The sequence below is a fragment of the Grampus griseus genome (assembly GCF_964374135.1).
Source record: "Grampus griseus genome assembly, chromosome: 14".
NCBI lineage: Eukaryota > Metazoa > Chordata > Mammalia > Artiodactyla > Delphinidae > Grampus > Grampus griseus.
Genome location: NC_139008.1, coordinates 39,078,062 through 39,092,587, shown reverse-complemented (window position 1 = coordinate 39,092,587; position 14,526 = coordinate 39,078,062). Strand labels below are relative to the sequence as shown.

Genomic DNA, 14,526 nt, shown 5'->3' with positions numbered 1-14,526 from the left:
GCCAGAGTGCGGGAGGCGAGTGGACCTCCTCTCTGGCCCGTTGGTCACTTGTCACCACGTGGACGGTCAGACGGTTCCTTTGACAGAGATACACTTGCAGACCCAGCTCTTCAGGTGCAGTGCCTGAGCTCCCATCGTGGGTACAGCTGTGCCACTGCAGCACCTGGCCGGCGGTGCAGTATGGCTGGGCAGTACCGGGAAGACCCGGGGGGAGCGCACGTACTCTGTCTCGGAGAGCTCCAGGTCGGACACCGCTGGCACCACGCTCAGCACGGGCGTGCACGCTGGCCTGACACAGGAGCGCCCCCGCTGGATGACCTCCTGCACATACCTAGGGAACAACGGCGTCAGTGAGCCGCATGGGCCTGGGCAGGGCCTCCAGCAGCAGTTGGCGGTGACCACAGGAGACCAGCGGGAAGACGGAGCAGGGGCTCCCAAGACGCTCTGTCACCACAGATGAGGCTCCCACTGTGTGCAGCGGACAGGAAACCAAAGCCCTGCTTGGGTTGTGGAGCAGGGCGGGAGGATCAGGGCTCCATCAGGATGAGTCGAGAGGCCGATGCTGCTTCCATCCATCCAGGGTTCCCAGACCCTCATCTGGGCAGAGCCTCGGGCACCGGGAACATGCTGGGGTCCTGTCACTTCATGCACACTCAGAGGAGCCTTCGCCTTCCAAGAGGAGCTGCCCTGGCCTCCTCCCTGGGGTGCAGCTCTTCCTACTCAGCACTCGACACAGACCTGGGCTCTGGAGCGCGGCCGCTGCTCCGTCTGAAGGGGACTCGCTGCCTGGCAGCTCCTCTCCCAGTGGCCTTCCACCCCGGGGGCGATGCTCTGTGGCCCTGACACAACTTCTACCTTCACCGGCCTGGGTGGAGGTCACCCCACGAGGAGGGCCCAGCTCTCTGGTCTGTAGCCATTTACAAAAGGCCCACGTGCCCTAGACTGACCACCGTGGAGGTGCCAGAGCCGCCCATGTGCTCAGCTCAGCATCACCAGCCAGACAGGATGTGCCGCTGGGCAGGGCCTGTGAGTACTCACAGGAAGAACAGACAGCGGGCAGCAAGGATGATGGGCCAGGAAGCCCCTGCAGCGGGTCCTCACGGCAGGGAGGGTGTCCACACGCCCTGGCCCCCACGGTGGCCCCGCTGCTGCCCCGCTGGCCTCCAGCTTACAGGCTAGCATCAGGCGAGGCCACCTGCACAAGCCTGCTCCCCGGCTCTATGCTGACGAGCGAGATCACGGGGTGTGAGACAGCTAGGCGTAAACATGGTCACCTTCAGTGACCCGGGGGATACATGCGGGCTTCCAGCTATGCCCAAGACGGACGCTGGGCAGGGTCTGCACCCTGACGCCAGCTTCCCCAGAGCAGCACGGACCCAAACACGGTGAGGCCAGACCCCAGATGCCCAGCTGACCGAGGGCAATGGGAGCCAGTAACATCCAAGAAAAACAGTGGCTGCAGTTTGATGACCACACTCTCCAGATTTCCAGGCCCCTCAGAGACCCTGATCCACCTGGGAATCCTGATGGGTCAGCAGGCCCGGGAAAGTGACCTCAAGGGCCGAGCTGCAAGGACCCAGCCTGGAGGGACGACCTGTCCCCCATAAAGGGGAGGCCTTCCTGGCCCCCTGGGGCCACCCTGGCCCTGAAGGCCAAGCAGGGCACAGTGAGGAGGGCTGTGGGGCTGGGGTCTTTCCAGGAGAAGAGTTTACACCCACACACATCTCAGCACCAACGTCCTGCCTGCACGTGACATCGGGGCTCCCCTCCATGTAGCTGTGAACCACATGTTTCGGGCCCCCTTCGTGGAGGCAGCTGGGAGCCCCCAGGACCACCCCCTCCTGGCTCAGCCAGCACAGCAGCCAATGGTCATCTGACTGTGACCTCCAGCAGTCCCAAGGTAAGGGCGAGTGAGCGCATGTGCAGGGCAGTTGCGACACAGGAAGGGCTCCCCCTCCCTCCTCAGAGGGACAGTGTGATGACCACCTGCCCTCCCAGCCCTCGGCCACACAGCAGGCAGCCCTGCTCTCCCGAGGTCCCGTACCTCTGCCTCGAGGGCGCCTTGCTGGCCCTCTTCTCCTCCTCCTCCAGGCGCCGGCGGGCCTCCTCCAGCTGCGTCAGAGGGTTGGGGGCCGGGTTGGGCGGCATCGTGGGGTCCTGGATGAAGAGATGCGAGGGCTGCACGGAGGTCCGGAGCTGGGCGCTGACCCAGGGGTGCACGGCCCCAGGGCGCTCGATGGACAAGGGCCGGGAGCTCTCGTGGGCCTGCTGCTTTTTTGCCCCGGACGACCTGTGGGGCCAGAGAACAAGGTGAGCAGCGCCCACACCCCCCACGGCCCCCTGCACCGCGAACGTACAGTCCTTCCTGGAAACTTGTGTATTGAAATATAAATCACATCCTATGTGAATACTTTTTTTTTTCTGCTTCCCCATGAAAACTTCTTTTAAAGAAAAGTTTTCAGTGTTATTGAAAAGTATTTTGATATTAAAATAAGTGCTCTTTGTGAAAAACCTGAAACAGTCAGGAAATTCAAAGAAAAAAATAAATGTAATTCAGCAACAGCCACTCTCGGTATATTCAGTGTATTTCCTTCTCCATTAAAAACACTTGACACAGGGACTTCCCTGGTGGCACAGTGGTTAGGAATCCGCCTGACAATGCAGGGTACATGGGTTCGAGCCCTGGTCCAGGAAGATCCCACATGCCGTGGAACAACTAAGCCCACGCGCCACAACTACTGAAGCCCCCGTGTCCTAGAGCCCATGCTCCACAACAAGAGAAGCCTATGGCAACGAGAAGCCTGCGCACCGCAACGAAGAGTAGCCCCTGCTCGCCGCAACTAGAGAAAGCCTCTGCGCAGCAACGAAGAACCAACGCAGCCCGATATAAATAAGTTAAAAAGAAAAACAAAAATACTTGATGTAATTAGCATAATTCTGAACATGTGATCTTTCCTGATTTCCCCCTCCACATGACATCACGCTCCCCATCATCAGACACTGAGAATGTGCTTTACATTTGTGTGACCTGCCATCACTCAATCACTGAATGGAATTCAAGTGAAAACATCTGCCTCTCTCAGCTAGGCTGGAGGCCTCAGAAAGGGGGGCTTAGCCCCAGGAGCAAAAAGGAGGGAAACCCAAGAAGGGGGCCCTGGGGAGAGTTGGTTGACCCAGTGCCCTTGTGATGCCAGAACTGCCCAGGGAATGTACCCCAGGGGGAGGTGGACTCCTCCTAAAAAGTCCCACAAGGCCGGCCACAGGGAGACCTCACCCCGTCCCCTACCCCTCACTCCCTGGCCCCACCTTCCCCCCATTCTCCCCTCTACGGGCCTCACCTCCCCTGGGCCCACAGATCCCAAGAAGTGCCTGGTGGAGACACTGCAGCATCAGCATTTGACAGAACCTGCAGCCCAGCCAGAGGGCAGGAGCCTTCCAAACCCAGGAGGCTGTTTCTAGACTCTCACTCTTTACCCACAGAAGCCCTCCAACCCTCCATTTGGGGTTGGGGGAGCAGCCAAGGACACAGCCAGTCCTTGTGAAAATCGCAAAAGAGAGAAATCCAGAGAAGCCAAAAATCCACCCCCACCAGAGCAAGAGAGGGGCTCCCAGAGAGGCCCCCCACCAGGTCAGGCTCTGTGACTGCAAAGGGTCTGCACACTGGCAGGGGGCTTGTTCCAAGGTTACGTGGACCTTGGAACATGTTGCCACGGGAACAAGGGACCCCGTGTTACCAATGACCTGCCTCACCTACCTCACACACACCACTCGGCCCTTCCTAGGAAGGCCCAGGAACAGCGAGGGCCAGGGAAGTCCGCCCATGGGCCGACCCCACCAGCCCCAGGCCCCCCGCCCAGCCCTGTCCCCACCATGAAGGGGACAGGGGTGACACTGAGACCGACACAGAGCTCAGAGGGATGCAGACCAGATGAGAACTGCCCCCGGCAGCCGGAGGACAAGCAGGTCAGGCCCATAAGGTTCCTTGTGCAGGCCCTGCCTTAGCTCCTTCTCAAAGGAGGGCAGCCACATGGCAGGAGGCCCCTCCCCGGTGGGGTGGGGGGGGCTGCAGCAACTTCAGACTGACCCCACCAGTGGGTACTCCTGCCCAGGACACTGAAGCTCATTGACGACCCCCACCCCATCACAGGGTCCCCACAGGGAGGCGTTGACCTCATGCTCCCATGGACTGGACCTAATTCCAAGGAATTCCTGCTTCCATGGCATGTGGCTTGCACTAAGACCAGCTGCTCAGGATGCTGGCAGAGGGGCGCTAGAGGCTGGCAGGGTGGCTCTGGACGCCTGCGCCCACAACCGCACAGGGCCCACGCCCCCACACGGCTTCTCACCCGTGGCCAGCCTTCCGGTGCCTGCTGATCTCCTTCTCGCCCTCGATGATCCACTGCATGATTTTCTGGTTCTTCTCTGCATCCTCAGAGGGGCCTGGCGCCTCCACGCTGGTGCTCTTCCCCAACTCAGCCTTCTTGGAGTTTCTTTTGGAGGTCATGCTTGCCTTCCCGCTGCAAGAGCAAGACCCGGGTCACCTGCTACCTCAGCTGGCCCAATGCTGGACAGCTGGCCCAGACCCTCATGGCTATGGGAGGGTGGCCTGGAAGGGCCCCTCCCTGAACGTGGGGCCTCTGCACTGGCTCTGCGGGCATGAGTGGGGTTGTTTTGGCAGACTCTATGGTGGGAAGGAAAGGAAGGAAGGTGTCTGGGCAGCATGGGCCGGGAGGGTTGGAGCCAAGGTGGCGGCATCCAGGGCCTGGCCACCCTTCCTCACCCAGACACTGCCCTCCGAAACAGGTGCATCTGACCTGACCATGCTTCAAGGCTGGAGCTCCAGCGGCCAGTGCACCCAGGTGCCTGCTGTCTCTGTGGCTGACCCTGATTTAATGACTTTTAAAGGGGAATCCTGGCTTGAAGGCTGAACAGAGGCCACAGTAGATACGGCCTCTCGCCTTGACCCCTTTTTCCTGGAGACACACACAGCCTCACTGACACAGATGCAGAAGGAGGGAACCGCCGCAAACACTCACCTGTAGGCCAGGCTGTCACTGGTGGTGGGGGCGGCGCCCATGCTCTCCACGTGGCTTCGGGGCTTGGCCGCGTGGCCGTGCAGCTCTGGGCCCCACGCGAAGCTGCTCTGGACCCGGCGGGAGGCCTCGGCCTCGGCAGGCTCCTTGGGCCTAGCTGAGCCATGGTGGCCGTGGTGGTGGCCGTGTCTGTGGAGGTGCAGGCCAGCTGTGTCCAGCTTCGCCCCCGACTTGGGCACGTGCTTTCCATGCCCGGGCACTGTGCCTCCTAGCGCTCCCATCTTGGGCATGTGCGCACTGTCCGGGGAGCGGTGGCCGGGCCCTGGTGACTGGCAGCCCGGTGTCCTCATGACTCGCTGCACATGCTCGTCCAGGATGCTCTCCGGGTTCTCCTCGTGTGCATCCCGCAGCCCCACACAGCTCACATCCGCATAGCGGGGTGGGAAGTGGTGCCAGGCCGGGGCTGAAGGCAGCTTATGACTGGCCCCTGGGGGGCCAGAGGACACATCACCATCCTCACCTTCTTCCTCCTGTGGGGACAAGGCCACATGTTACCTCTCGGCACTGGCCGCACTGCGGAAACCCCACGCTTGGGGAGACAAATCACAAGCAAGCAAAGGCCAGGAGCCCTGAGCCTGGGATGAGACCCTGAGCCTGAGGTGAGGTGCTGGAGGGGCCGCCCGACCCAGAGCGGCCCCCAGAGCCCCTCCTGTCCCTGCTGAGTCCCGAGCAAGTGCAGCTGGGCTCTGGGCAGTCTGCACGGCAAGACGGTGCAGACGGATGGAGGCTGGGCTCACCACCCGAGTGTGGCGGGTACGCGGTGAGGAGGGGCACAATGCCAGTGCCGCGGAGACCACTGGGAATCCTGGCACTGGTTCCACTTTCTTTTATGCTTATCAATAAAAATTTTGTTTTTTTTTTCAGTTGAGTTTTCCTATTCCTCAATCTTACTGCCATATTTTCCATCATATTTTCAAAGGGAATGTTGCCCTTGTACAGAAGAGCTCTTGGTTTTTGCTTACCTTGCTATTGGTGTCTTAATAAATTCTGACATTAAACTAACAGAATTTCCTTTGACTCTCTGAGAATTACCATAACCACATCCATAAACATAAATATTCCATCACTTTAATTCCAAAAGATACTGGTCACATTTATTTTCTTGTCTTATTGACTTGTCCAAACCAGAATGCTGAGTATGTCTGGTCATAACTGAGAAAACGGGTGACTAAGCCACGCTGCACTTTAACAGAAAAAACCTCCGGGAGTTCACCACAGGACTCACCACTGCAAAAGTACCTAAATGTCATTCGGACATGCCGTCAGCTGTGGGCACTGCAACTCAGGATGGAAAATGGCACTGAGGAGGACAGACAGGGAGAGAGGGATGGATGGAGGGGGAACACACACCCTGTGGGCACAGATGGGAGCTGCCCTGGCAGAGCCTCAGACCGCTGGGCTCCTGCACCCCATCCTGTGTCCCCATCCCGACCCCTGTGCTTTGCAGGGATGAGGCGCTGGGAGACTCCTCGCCAAGTCTTCCCCAGGGCACTGCACTGTTGACACTATTCACCTAGGGCAGCAGAGAGCAAGAGGGAACCTCCAAATTCCTACGGATCTGACATCTAGTTTTTCTTAATAGCTCTGCATGTGCAGAAATTCAATTTTAGAGCTCTATAATATTGATATTATACATTTACATAACCACTCAGCTGCTAGTATTCGTTTTTTTTTTTTTGCGGTACGCGGGCCTCTCACTGCTGTGGCCTCTCCCGCTGCGGAGCACAGGCTCCGGACGCGCAGGCTCAGTGACCATGGCTCACGGGCCCAGCCGCTCCGCGGCCCGTGGGATCCCCCCAGACCGGGGCACGAACCCGTGTCCCCTGCATCGGCAGGCGGACTCCTAACCACTGCGCCACCAGGGAAGCCCGTTTTATTTTGTTTTTATTTTCCAAGTTTTACAATGAAAATAAGTTATTAAAAAATCTGTAGGATTAAAAAATCCCTCCCTCCCACCCTCCCTATCCCACCCCTCTAGGTGGTCACAAAGCACTGAGCTGATCTCCCTGTGCTATGCAGCTGCTTCCCACTAGCTACCTATTTTACGTTTGGTAGTGTATATATGTCCATGCCATTCTCTCACTTTGTCACAGCTTCCCCTTCCCCTTCCCCCTGTGTTCGTTTTCTCAGAGCGGGGTTGCAGGAGGCGGAAACCATGCCCCTAACTGTCCCTTCAGCTCCTCCGCAGGCCTCACGGCCTGAATGAGAGCAGCTCAGCCAGCGCAACCCCCAACCCCAGCCCTGCCGGCCACTCCCTCCCAAGCAGTGAGACCAAGTCACGGGAGCCGGCAGGGTGGGTGCCTGTCGGGTGACCTCGGGGGCTGCGCGAGGACAGCTGGTCAGCTCAGGGGAAGCCCTCAGGCCACACCTTCTCTGCTGTGAGGGCCGTGCCGTTGCCATGCAGGCAGAAGAGGAGAGCGAGGGCCAACCAGGCTCCCTAAGGCTCCTCGCAGCACAGCCCTGCCCGCCAGCGTCTCACTCTCAGGGCTGCCTTCTGGTGCTGTGAGGGGTCCCAGGTTCTGACACGCTACGGGAAACCTGCCTGCTGTCTCCCCACAGGGGAAGATGGGGGAGCCAGGCCCCCTGTTTCAGGGCTGGGCATCACTGGGAGCTCTGGAGCCGGGTGCAGGCGGCAGGAGAGGGGAACTCCAGGTGTGACCACGTGCCAGGCCCCATGTCCACCCTGATGGCAGTGCCTCCAGACTGTTGTACACACGGCCCACCCGGGGAACGTGGAACTGAAACAGCAGGGCCCTCCCAAGGGTTCTGATGGGGTCCAGCGAGGGCTCAGGTCCTGTATATTAAATAGGAAGATCGGGTGGAGAAACAACTCCTTCAGGAAACGTCACATTTTTGAGTTTCAGGTATTGGGCAAAATATCAAGAAGAGAACAGATTTCTGCTCTAAGAGAAAAAGCAAAGGCCCGTGGGACACAGCACTGAGGCCCACAGAGTCCAGGGGGGACTGGGCACAGGGAGGGCGTGTGAGAGGCACACCTGTCACTAGCACCTCTGCACGGAGGCCCTGAATGTGTGGAAACGAGTCTTGTAGAATGACACGCCCAGGGCAACAAAAGCAAGGTATCTCTGGCAGTTATGGGCAGAAAAGTATTAAACCAAATAAATTACAAATATTATGAAACTTCTTAGCCTCCAAAGTTCCATCAAACAAGGCTGCAGGTCAGAAAACAAGACAAAACAGAGCCTGTGTCCAGACCTAAAAGCCACTCTGCACTCGGAAGTGACAAGTGGGAGCCTCCTGCCCCTCCTGCCCATGTGAGGGCATCTCAGCTCCACGTGGCAGGGAGGGCACTGAGCAGGATGCAGGCCAGGCCTGGGTCCGCGAGCAGGTGTCATGGGAGAGCTGCCCATAAGCCCCCAAGTCGGGGTGGAGCATGATCCAGTGGGGCGGGGAGGTGCTAGGGGGCCCTGGTGGGAGCAGCTCAGGGCCTGAAGTCCCCCTAAACTCTACCGAGTGTGGTCACACACTTCAGTGACCCGGCGTGGTGCCCCGCCATGGGACCCACTCACCATCCGGACGCGCTTCAGCCGCTCCTCCAGCTTCTCCTCGGCCTCCCGCGTCCGCTGCACAGCCTCCAGGCGGTGGATGAGCTCTGCGGCAAACTTCTGGGGCTCCACACGGACTTCCTTTGGCATTCGGTACGTGCGCTGCAAGGAGACACTGCTGGTGAGCCGTACGTGCAGTGTGGAGCTGCTCCGCGCCCGGGTGGCCCTGCCACACCGCAGGTGAGGAGAGAACATGGGGCCTGCATTTTATCCAACCCAGAGCTGACCCAGCAGTGAGAACGAGCAGACACCACCGCTTCCCACCTCGCATGACCCCGGATGGAGACACTGAGCAGGCTGGGAGCTGCGTCCCCAGGACAAAGGCCACCCCGGCGCCCTCAGCCCAGGGGCGCCTACCCCGAGAGCTTCTGGCCCGTCCCAGAGAAGCGCTTCTCGTGACTGCCCAGGCTGGGACCCAGGGCAGCTGGGGCCATGGCAGAGGCGTGGCAGGAGAGCTGCAGCTGCGAAGACCACTGAGGACAGGACGAGCCCACGGGCCAGAAGGGCTGGCCGCTCCCTGCAGCACCCGCCCTGCACACAAGGCGGCAGCAGTGCCTGGCACTCAGGTGTGTGTGGACCAGGCTCTGGACTCTGATGTTGGGATGAGGGACACAAAACACTGGGTACAGGAAAGAGTCAAGGGAGAGGGGGGATGACAGACGGCTCTTCCTTTCAGAGAACATAATTCCGCGATGCAGTTTACAACAATACACTGGATAGCTTTTTCTTTTGCGGGGGTGGGGAGTAGCTAGCTTTAATGTGAAATAATTTCAAATCCAAAACAATTGCAAGAAGAGTACGAAGAACTCCTGTGCACCCTCACCTGGACCCCAGCCCACTGCCACCTGCCACACTTGCTGTAACTTTCTCCCCTAGACACAGACAGGCACACACTTTCCTGAGCCAGCAGAGAACACTGCACATGTGACGCCTGCTAACTCCCATACGCTTTAGAATGTATTTAACAAAAACCAAGGACAATCCTGTACCTAGCTACAGGACAATTATAAAAAAAAAGAAAAAATCCTGATACAATATTCTTATCTAATCACAGATCTTATTCCAATTTCACCAGTTGTCCCAATAAACGTCCTCTATAGCAAAACATGTTTTAAAAATCTAAGCCACTGAGGTCTAAGTGAGGGAGGGATGGGAGCGGCAGGAGTGCTGCATGAGGAGGCTGGTGAGGGAGAGGGGAGACCCAAGGGAGGGAGGGCCTGGAAGGACCTGGGGACAGGGTGGCGCACAGGGGCCCTCTCTGACCTCTGGGTGGATAGTGGCTATGTAGAACCCTGGCCTCCAGACAGAAGCAGGCGAGGCAGGAAGCCGTGGGACAGGGGTGGGAGCCTGGGTGGAGCTGGTGCCCACACAGCCCTCCCACCAGGGGGCTCTGGACATGGTCTGGATTTGCACACCCATTCCTCATCTACAAGACAGGAGTGAGAACAGTTCCTGGTTCCTCAGAAACATGTAAAATTAGGGAAGAACGTGACATCAAGGGCTCAGAAACAAGCCACTGAGGCTGATGCTGACCACGACAGGCTCGAAGAGGCCTGGACACAGGCCAATGCTTCAGAGGCGGAGAAGCTGGTGCCAAGGGCCAGGCAGTGCCCAACACCAGTCAGAGGTTTGTCCTGGAGCCAAGAAGCCCATGCCCAAGAAGGGCAGTCAGGGTGCCCAGCACTTCTAGAAGGTCCTGAGAGAAGGTGGGCGTGGATGATGAGCCCCAGACGACTGGGCGGTGGGACAGCCAAAAGGCCGGGCCCTGGAAGGAGTCCTCAACAGCGGGCGTTGGGACAGACCATAGGGACCTGAGGGCAGCCCGGCCCCACCAAGCTGGCTGGTCAGAGGTCAGAGGCAGGAGAGCCGGGGCAGGGAGCACTGATCCAAGAGTGCTGTGACACCAGCACGACATCCAGATGGTGAGAGCGCACGGTTCTGACCACACAAGAGCAGAAGGAAAAAGTTCTTGACGAGATCCAGCGAGTCCATTCTGGAAAACAGCCTCCAAACTGTGCAGCTGTGACTCCAAAAATAGGAAAGCTGTCAGAAGTTACAATGATTATCAGATTCATGGAAGAACGGTAACCTCTCCAGCTTTGAAGAAATTTAAAAAAACCACAAAGGAAAATATTTCAAGTAAATAAAAATGTGAAACTTCTGAGGAATATAAAAGGCCAACAAAGAAAGAAGAGGCTCCTCTCTCAGCCTTAAGGATCTCAGGACCAGACACTTCACATGTGGAGAGCCACAGGCTCCCCCACATGCCGGCACCTCTCTCCCACGACAGTCACCCACATGCGTCCCCTCCACTGGCCTCCCCAAACCCCCGTGCATCTCGCAGCGAGGAGCACTGAACACAGTAGACCCCCCGAGAAATGGCAACTTCCAAAAAAGACATACAACGGCAACAGGAGTCCCAGCTCCCTGGACCCACCTCCGCCCACCACCCAGCATCCGGTCCGACAATCAAACAATGTGCACGGGCTCCCGGGGCACCAGCCACAGAAGACATGTCGCTGGCGAACAGAGGCGCGAAGCAGCATTCTCTTCCCGTTGGCGGGGAAGGCGTCCACGTGAGTCGTGGTGGATGAGGCTGAAGTCCCTTCACCTTGAACCTCAAACCACATCACTGAACAAAACTCGGCTGCACCTTCTGCCCCGAGCACATGGCCAGGCTGAGCACAGCTGCCGACCAGCCCCCGACCAGCCCTCGCCCTGGCAGGGACTCCGCTCCCCGCGTGCAGACAGCCGCACCCCAGGGAGGACTCCCCCGACTGCAGGCCACTCACGGTGTTTCTCCTCTCACCCCCATTTACCCGGCAGGGCCGTTCTCTTGAATCTGGGCTCAAGGTGCAGGGCCAGGAAACACAGACCCTCAGGATGCAGGACTGCCCGCCAAGGGCCTTCCGGGACCCAAGGGCACTGCTTTTCTGATTCTGGAAGCTGCTCGGGCGGCACGTGGGCTCTGGGCCACCCTGTCCTCTCCGCCCCTCTCAGTGCTGCACGCAGACAACCCGCCCCCGTGCTACTCCAGCTCTTTCTGTAGGTTTTGTCTAACACTTCGCTTAATTTTTCAAATTAAAAAAATTTTATTTTGGAAAAAATCTCAAACTTGCAGACAAGTTGCAAGAACAACATGAAGAACATTTTTTCTGGATCTGACAGCAGACGGCGTGCTTCCTACACGCAGGGACTCTCCCACACGAGCACCTCCAGCCCCGACCCGCCTCCCTGGGCTCACCCTGGAGGGTGCGGTGGCCTCAGCTGGGTCCACATGGGATTCTCATGACCCCGTGACCTATGAGAGTTAAAGGGCAGTTCTTGTGCAGGATGGCCCTCGGCTCAGGCTATGTCCTCGCAGGGGTAGCTCTGGCGTCCTGTCGCGGACGTAGGAGCCCAGGCAGGTCCTTTCACAAAGCAGCTTTCTCCCCCGGGAGTATGTGGTCTGTGAGGGGACACTGGGGACGATGCTGACACCCTGCTCATCAATGGGCTCGACCCCCCCCGTCACGTCAGCATCCACGCACGGACCCCACTCCACGGCACTGACTGTGACCCTTTCCATGTCCCCTCACACCCCTATTTTCCAGGACACAAGATGCTGGGCACCTCCTCTGTGCCCCTGCCCAGCCTGGTCCACAGAGCAGAGAGAACACGTGTGGCCACGGCCTCGGCTCAGGCCCAGGCTGCTCCAGACATGAGCCAGCTCAGCACTCCCCAGGAGGCTGCCCACAGGCAGGCACACGCATGCGCACACGCGTACATGTACACACACACGTGCACACACAGCCCTCATAGCATCTTCCACTTGTCCCTAAGCAGACACCATCGGTGCCTGGTTCAGGCGCATCTGTGCCAAGGGGTAGCTGGGAGGTGACAAAATGCCCTCTTCTCAACCATATCACTTTTCTTATTTGGAAATTAAAGCATCTACAGAAAAGTGAAAAGACTCTAACCAAGGAATCCTGATGGAGGGCAGGTGTGTGCAACAATCCTGAGATGCATCTGCTTTCCCTGCACAGAAACCGCCAGGAAGACACGAGTCACTGTGGATGCACCAACGCGACAAGACCACATCTTCCCTGCAAGGTCTTTCCCGCTCCAAGTCAACGCGTCCAAACGAGAACAGCTAATCCCTCCCGTCATCAGCAAAGGAACTCTCTGCCCAGCCCCACCCTGCACTGGGCTCTCTGAGGGTCCCCAGTGCCCACGATCAGGAGAACCACTATCACCTTGTTATTTTTATCCAAGAGGTGAAGTTGAGGCAGCTTTGAAGTCAGGACGCCCCACAGTTCAGCCACAGGCGGCCGATGCCTTGTTTCATCCCGAACAAAGCAGTGCTCATGGGTGCTCAGGACGGGGGCACTGCCACGCTGTCCCACAGAGCCGCCGGCCGCCAGTCTGGCCAGGCCTGGGCATCGAGCCAGCGACAGGCTCCGAGCGGTTCTCCCACCTCCAGGAGAAGCACCTCATTTAACACGATGGGAAAGGCTGTGAGGAGGGCAGTCCCTGCTCATCTGTACCGACTGTGCAGGCACTGCCCCCTCCAGCCACAGGGCGAGAATGCGTGTGACCGTGTGCCGTGCCTGGACCTGAGCTGAGCTCCTCGGAAGCCAGGCCAGTGCCACAGCAGCCTGGTCAGAGTGGAGAGAACGGGTGGGCACGGGTCCAGGAGGGCAGGTGAGCCCCAAACTCGGAGACGGGGAGGGCGAGGGCTGTGCAGACGAACTTACAGGAATGTGAGGTAGAGGCACGCGCCCGTTGACCTGGACGCTCTCCTGCATCTCCCGGCGGTGCTGCTTGCGGATCCTGTAAGGTGGGACTCCATCCCTGTCCAGGAGAAAGAGACAGTCCAGAGTGAGCACAAATAGAATGGCTCAACCAAGTTCGGCTGAGCTGGCTTTATCTAGAGCAGGGCCAGCACAGCCTATTTTTCTGAGGTGTGATGGGCTAAGAATGACTTTTACATTTTTAAAGCAGAGGAGGAACATGGGACAGAGACTATTCGTGATCCTTTATGGAAAATGTGTGCTGACCCCTGCTTTACTGCCCAGGCAGGATATGGTGTGCCTACCTGGAAGGGGTGCTCTAAATGGACTGGAAACATTGGAGGGCTGCAAAATCGGTGGCCAAGACAATCTAGATACCGTTGAAAGAGATTTCCAAGGTTCCTATATTCTGCTTTCTTCCAAGGTAAATTGGTAATGCAGTGTAATCTCTCTGTCAAATGCTCAAATTAGCTTCCTTGATGTAAATTTTAGTTATAAACCCTTTTGAAGATTATGATAAAAATAAAAATTAAATTACATACTGTTGGGACTTCCCTGGTGGTGCAGTGGATAAGACTCCACACTCCCAATGCAGGGGGTCTGGGTTTGATCCCTGGTCAGGGAACTAGTTCCCACATGCATGCTGCAACTAACAGTTCACATGCCACAACTAAGGAGACCGTGTGCCGCAACTAAGGAGTCCTGGAGCTGCAATTAAGGAGCCCACCTGTTGCAACTAACACCTGGAGCAACCAAATAAGTAAATAAAATTTTTTTTAAATTACATACTGTCTTTAAAATAACGAAGCACTTATTCAAGAGAAGTAGCAGATCCAACACATGGCTCACTGCACACGTGCTGTCCCTTAAGAACTCGGCAGCTCTCTCCTGCCATTTGAAAGCTACTCCGGGGAGCACAGTGGCCAATAGGAGCCTTCTCTGGTCCCCGCTTCTGTCTCTGAAGGACTCTGCGGCGTGCTGCCACCTCCGACAGCTCGAAGAGATGGCCCTCCCAATCGTCTGCTACTGAAATACTCTAGCCTCCCAGTTGTCCGGCAGGTGCAGTGAACGTCTGTGCCAGTGATCCTAACCCCT

The 14,526-nt window shown here is 57.8% G+C and overlaps 1 protein-coding gene across 3 annotated transcripts in view; it reads right to left on the bottom strand.

Moving 5' to 3' along the window:
* Window positions 1-14,526, bottom strand: part of AXIN1 (axin 1) — a 49,393-nt gene that overhangs the window by 2,948 nt on the left and 31,919 nt on the right. For 2 of the 3 annotated variants that reach the window (XM_082671634.1, XM_082671635.1), the window contains 6 exons: window positions 13,396-13,492; window positions 8,624-8,761; window positions 5,037-5,563; window positions 4,347-4,517; window positions 2,045-2,290; window positions 224-331 (listed from right to left, as the gene is read on the bottom strand). In XM_082671634.1, coding sequence (XP_082527760.1) covers window positions 224-331; window positions 2,045-2,290; window positions 4,347-4,517; window positions 5,037-5,563; window positions 8,624-8,761; window positions 13,396-13,492 — 1,287 coding nt within the window. The remainder of the gene's footprint in view (window positions 1-223; window positions 332-2,044; window positions 2,291-4,346; window positions 4,518-5,036; window positions 5,564-8,623; window positions 8,762-13,395; window positions 13,493-14,526) is intronic. The other variant, XM_082671636.1, reaches the window with a different exon arrangement.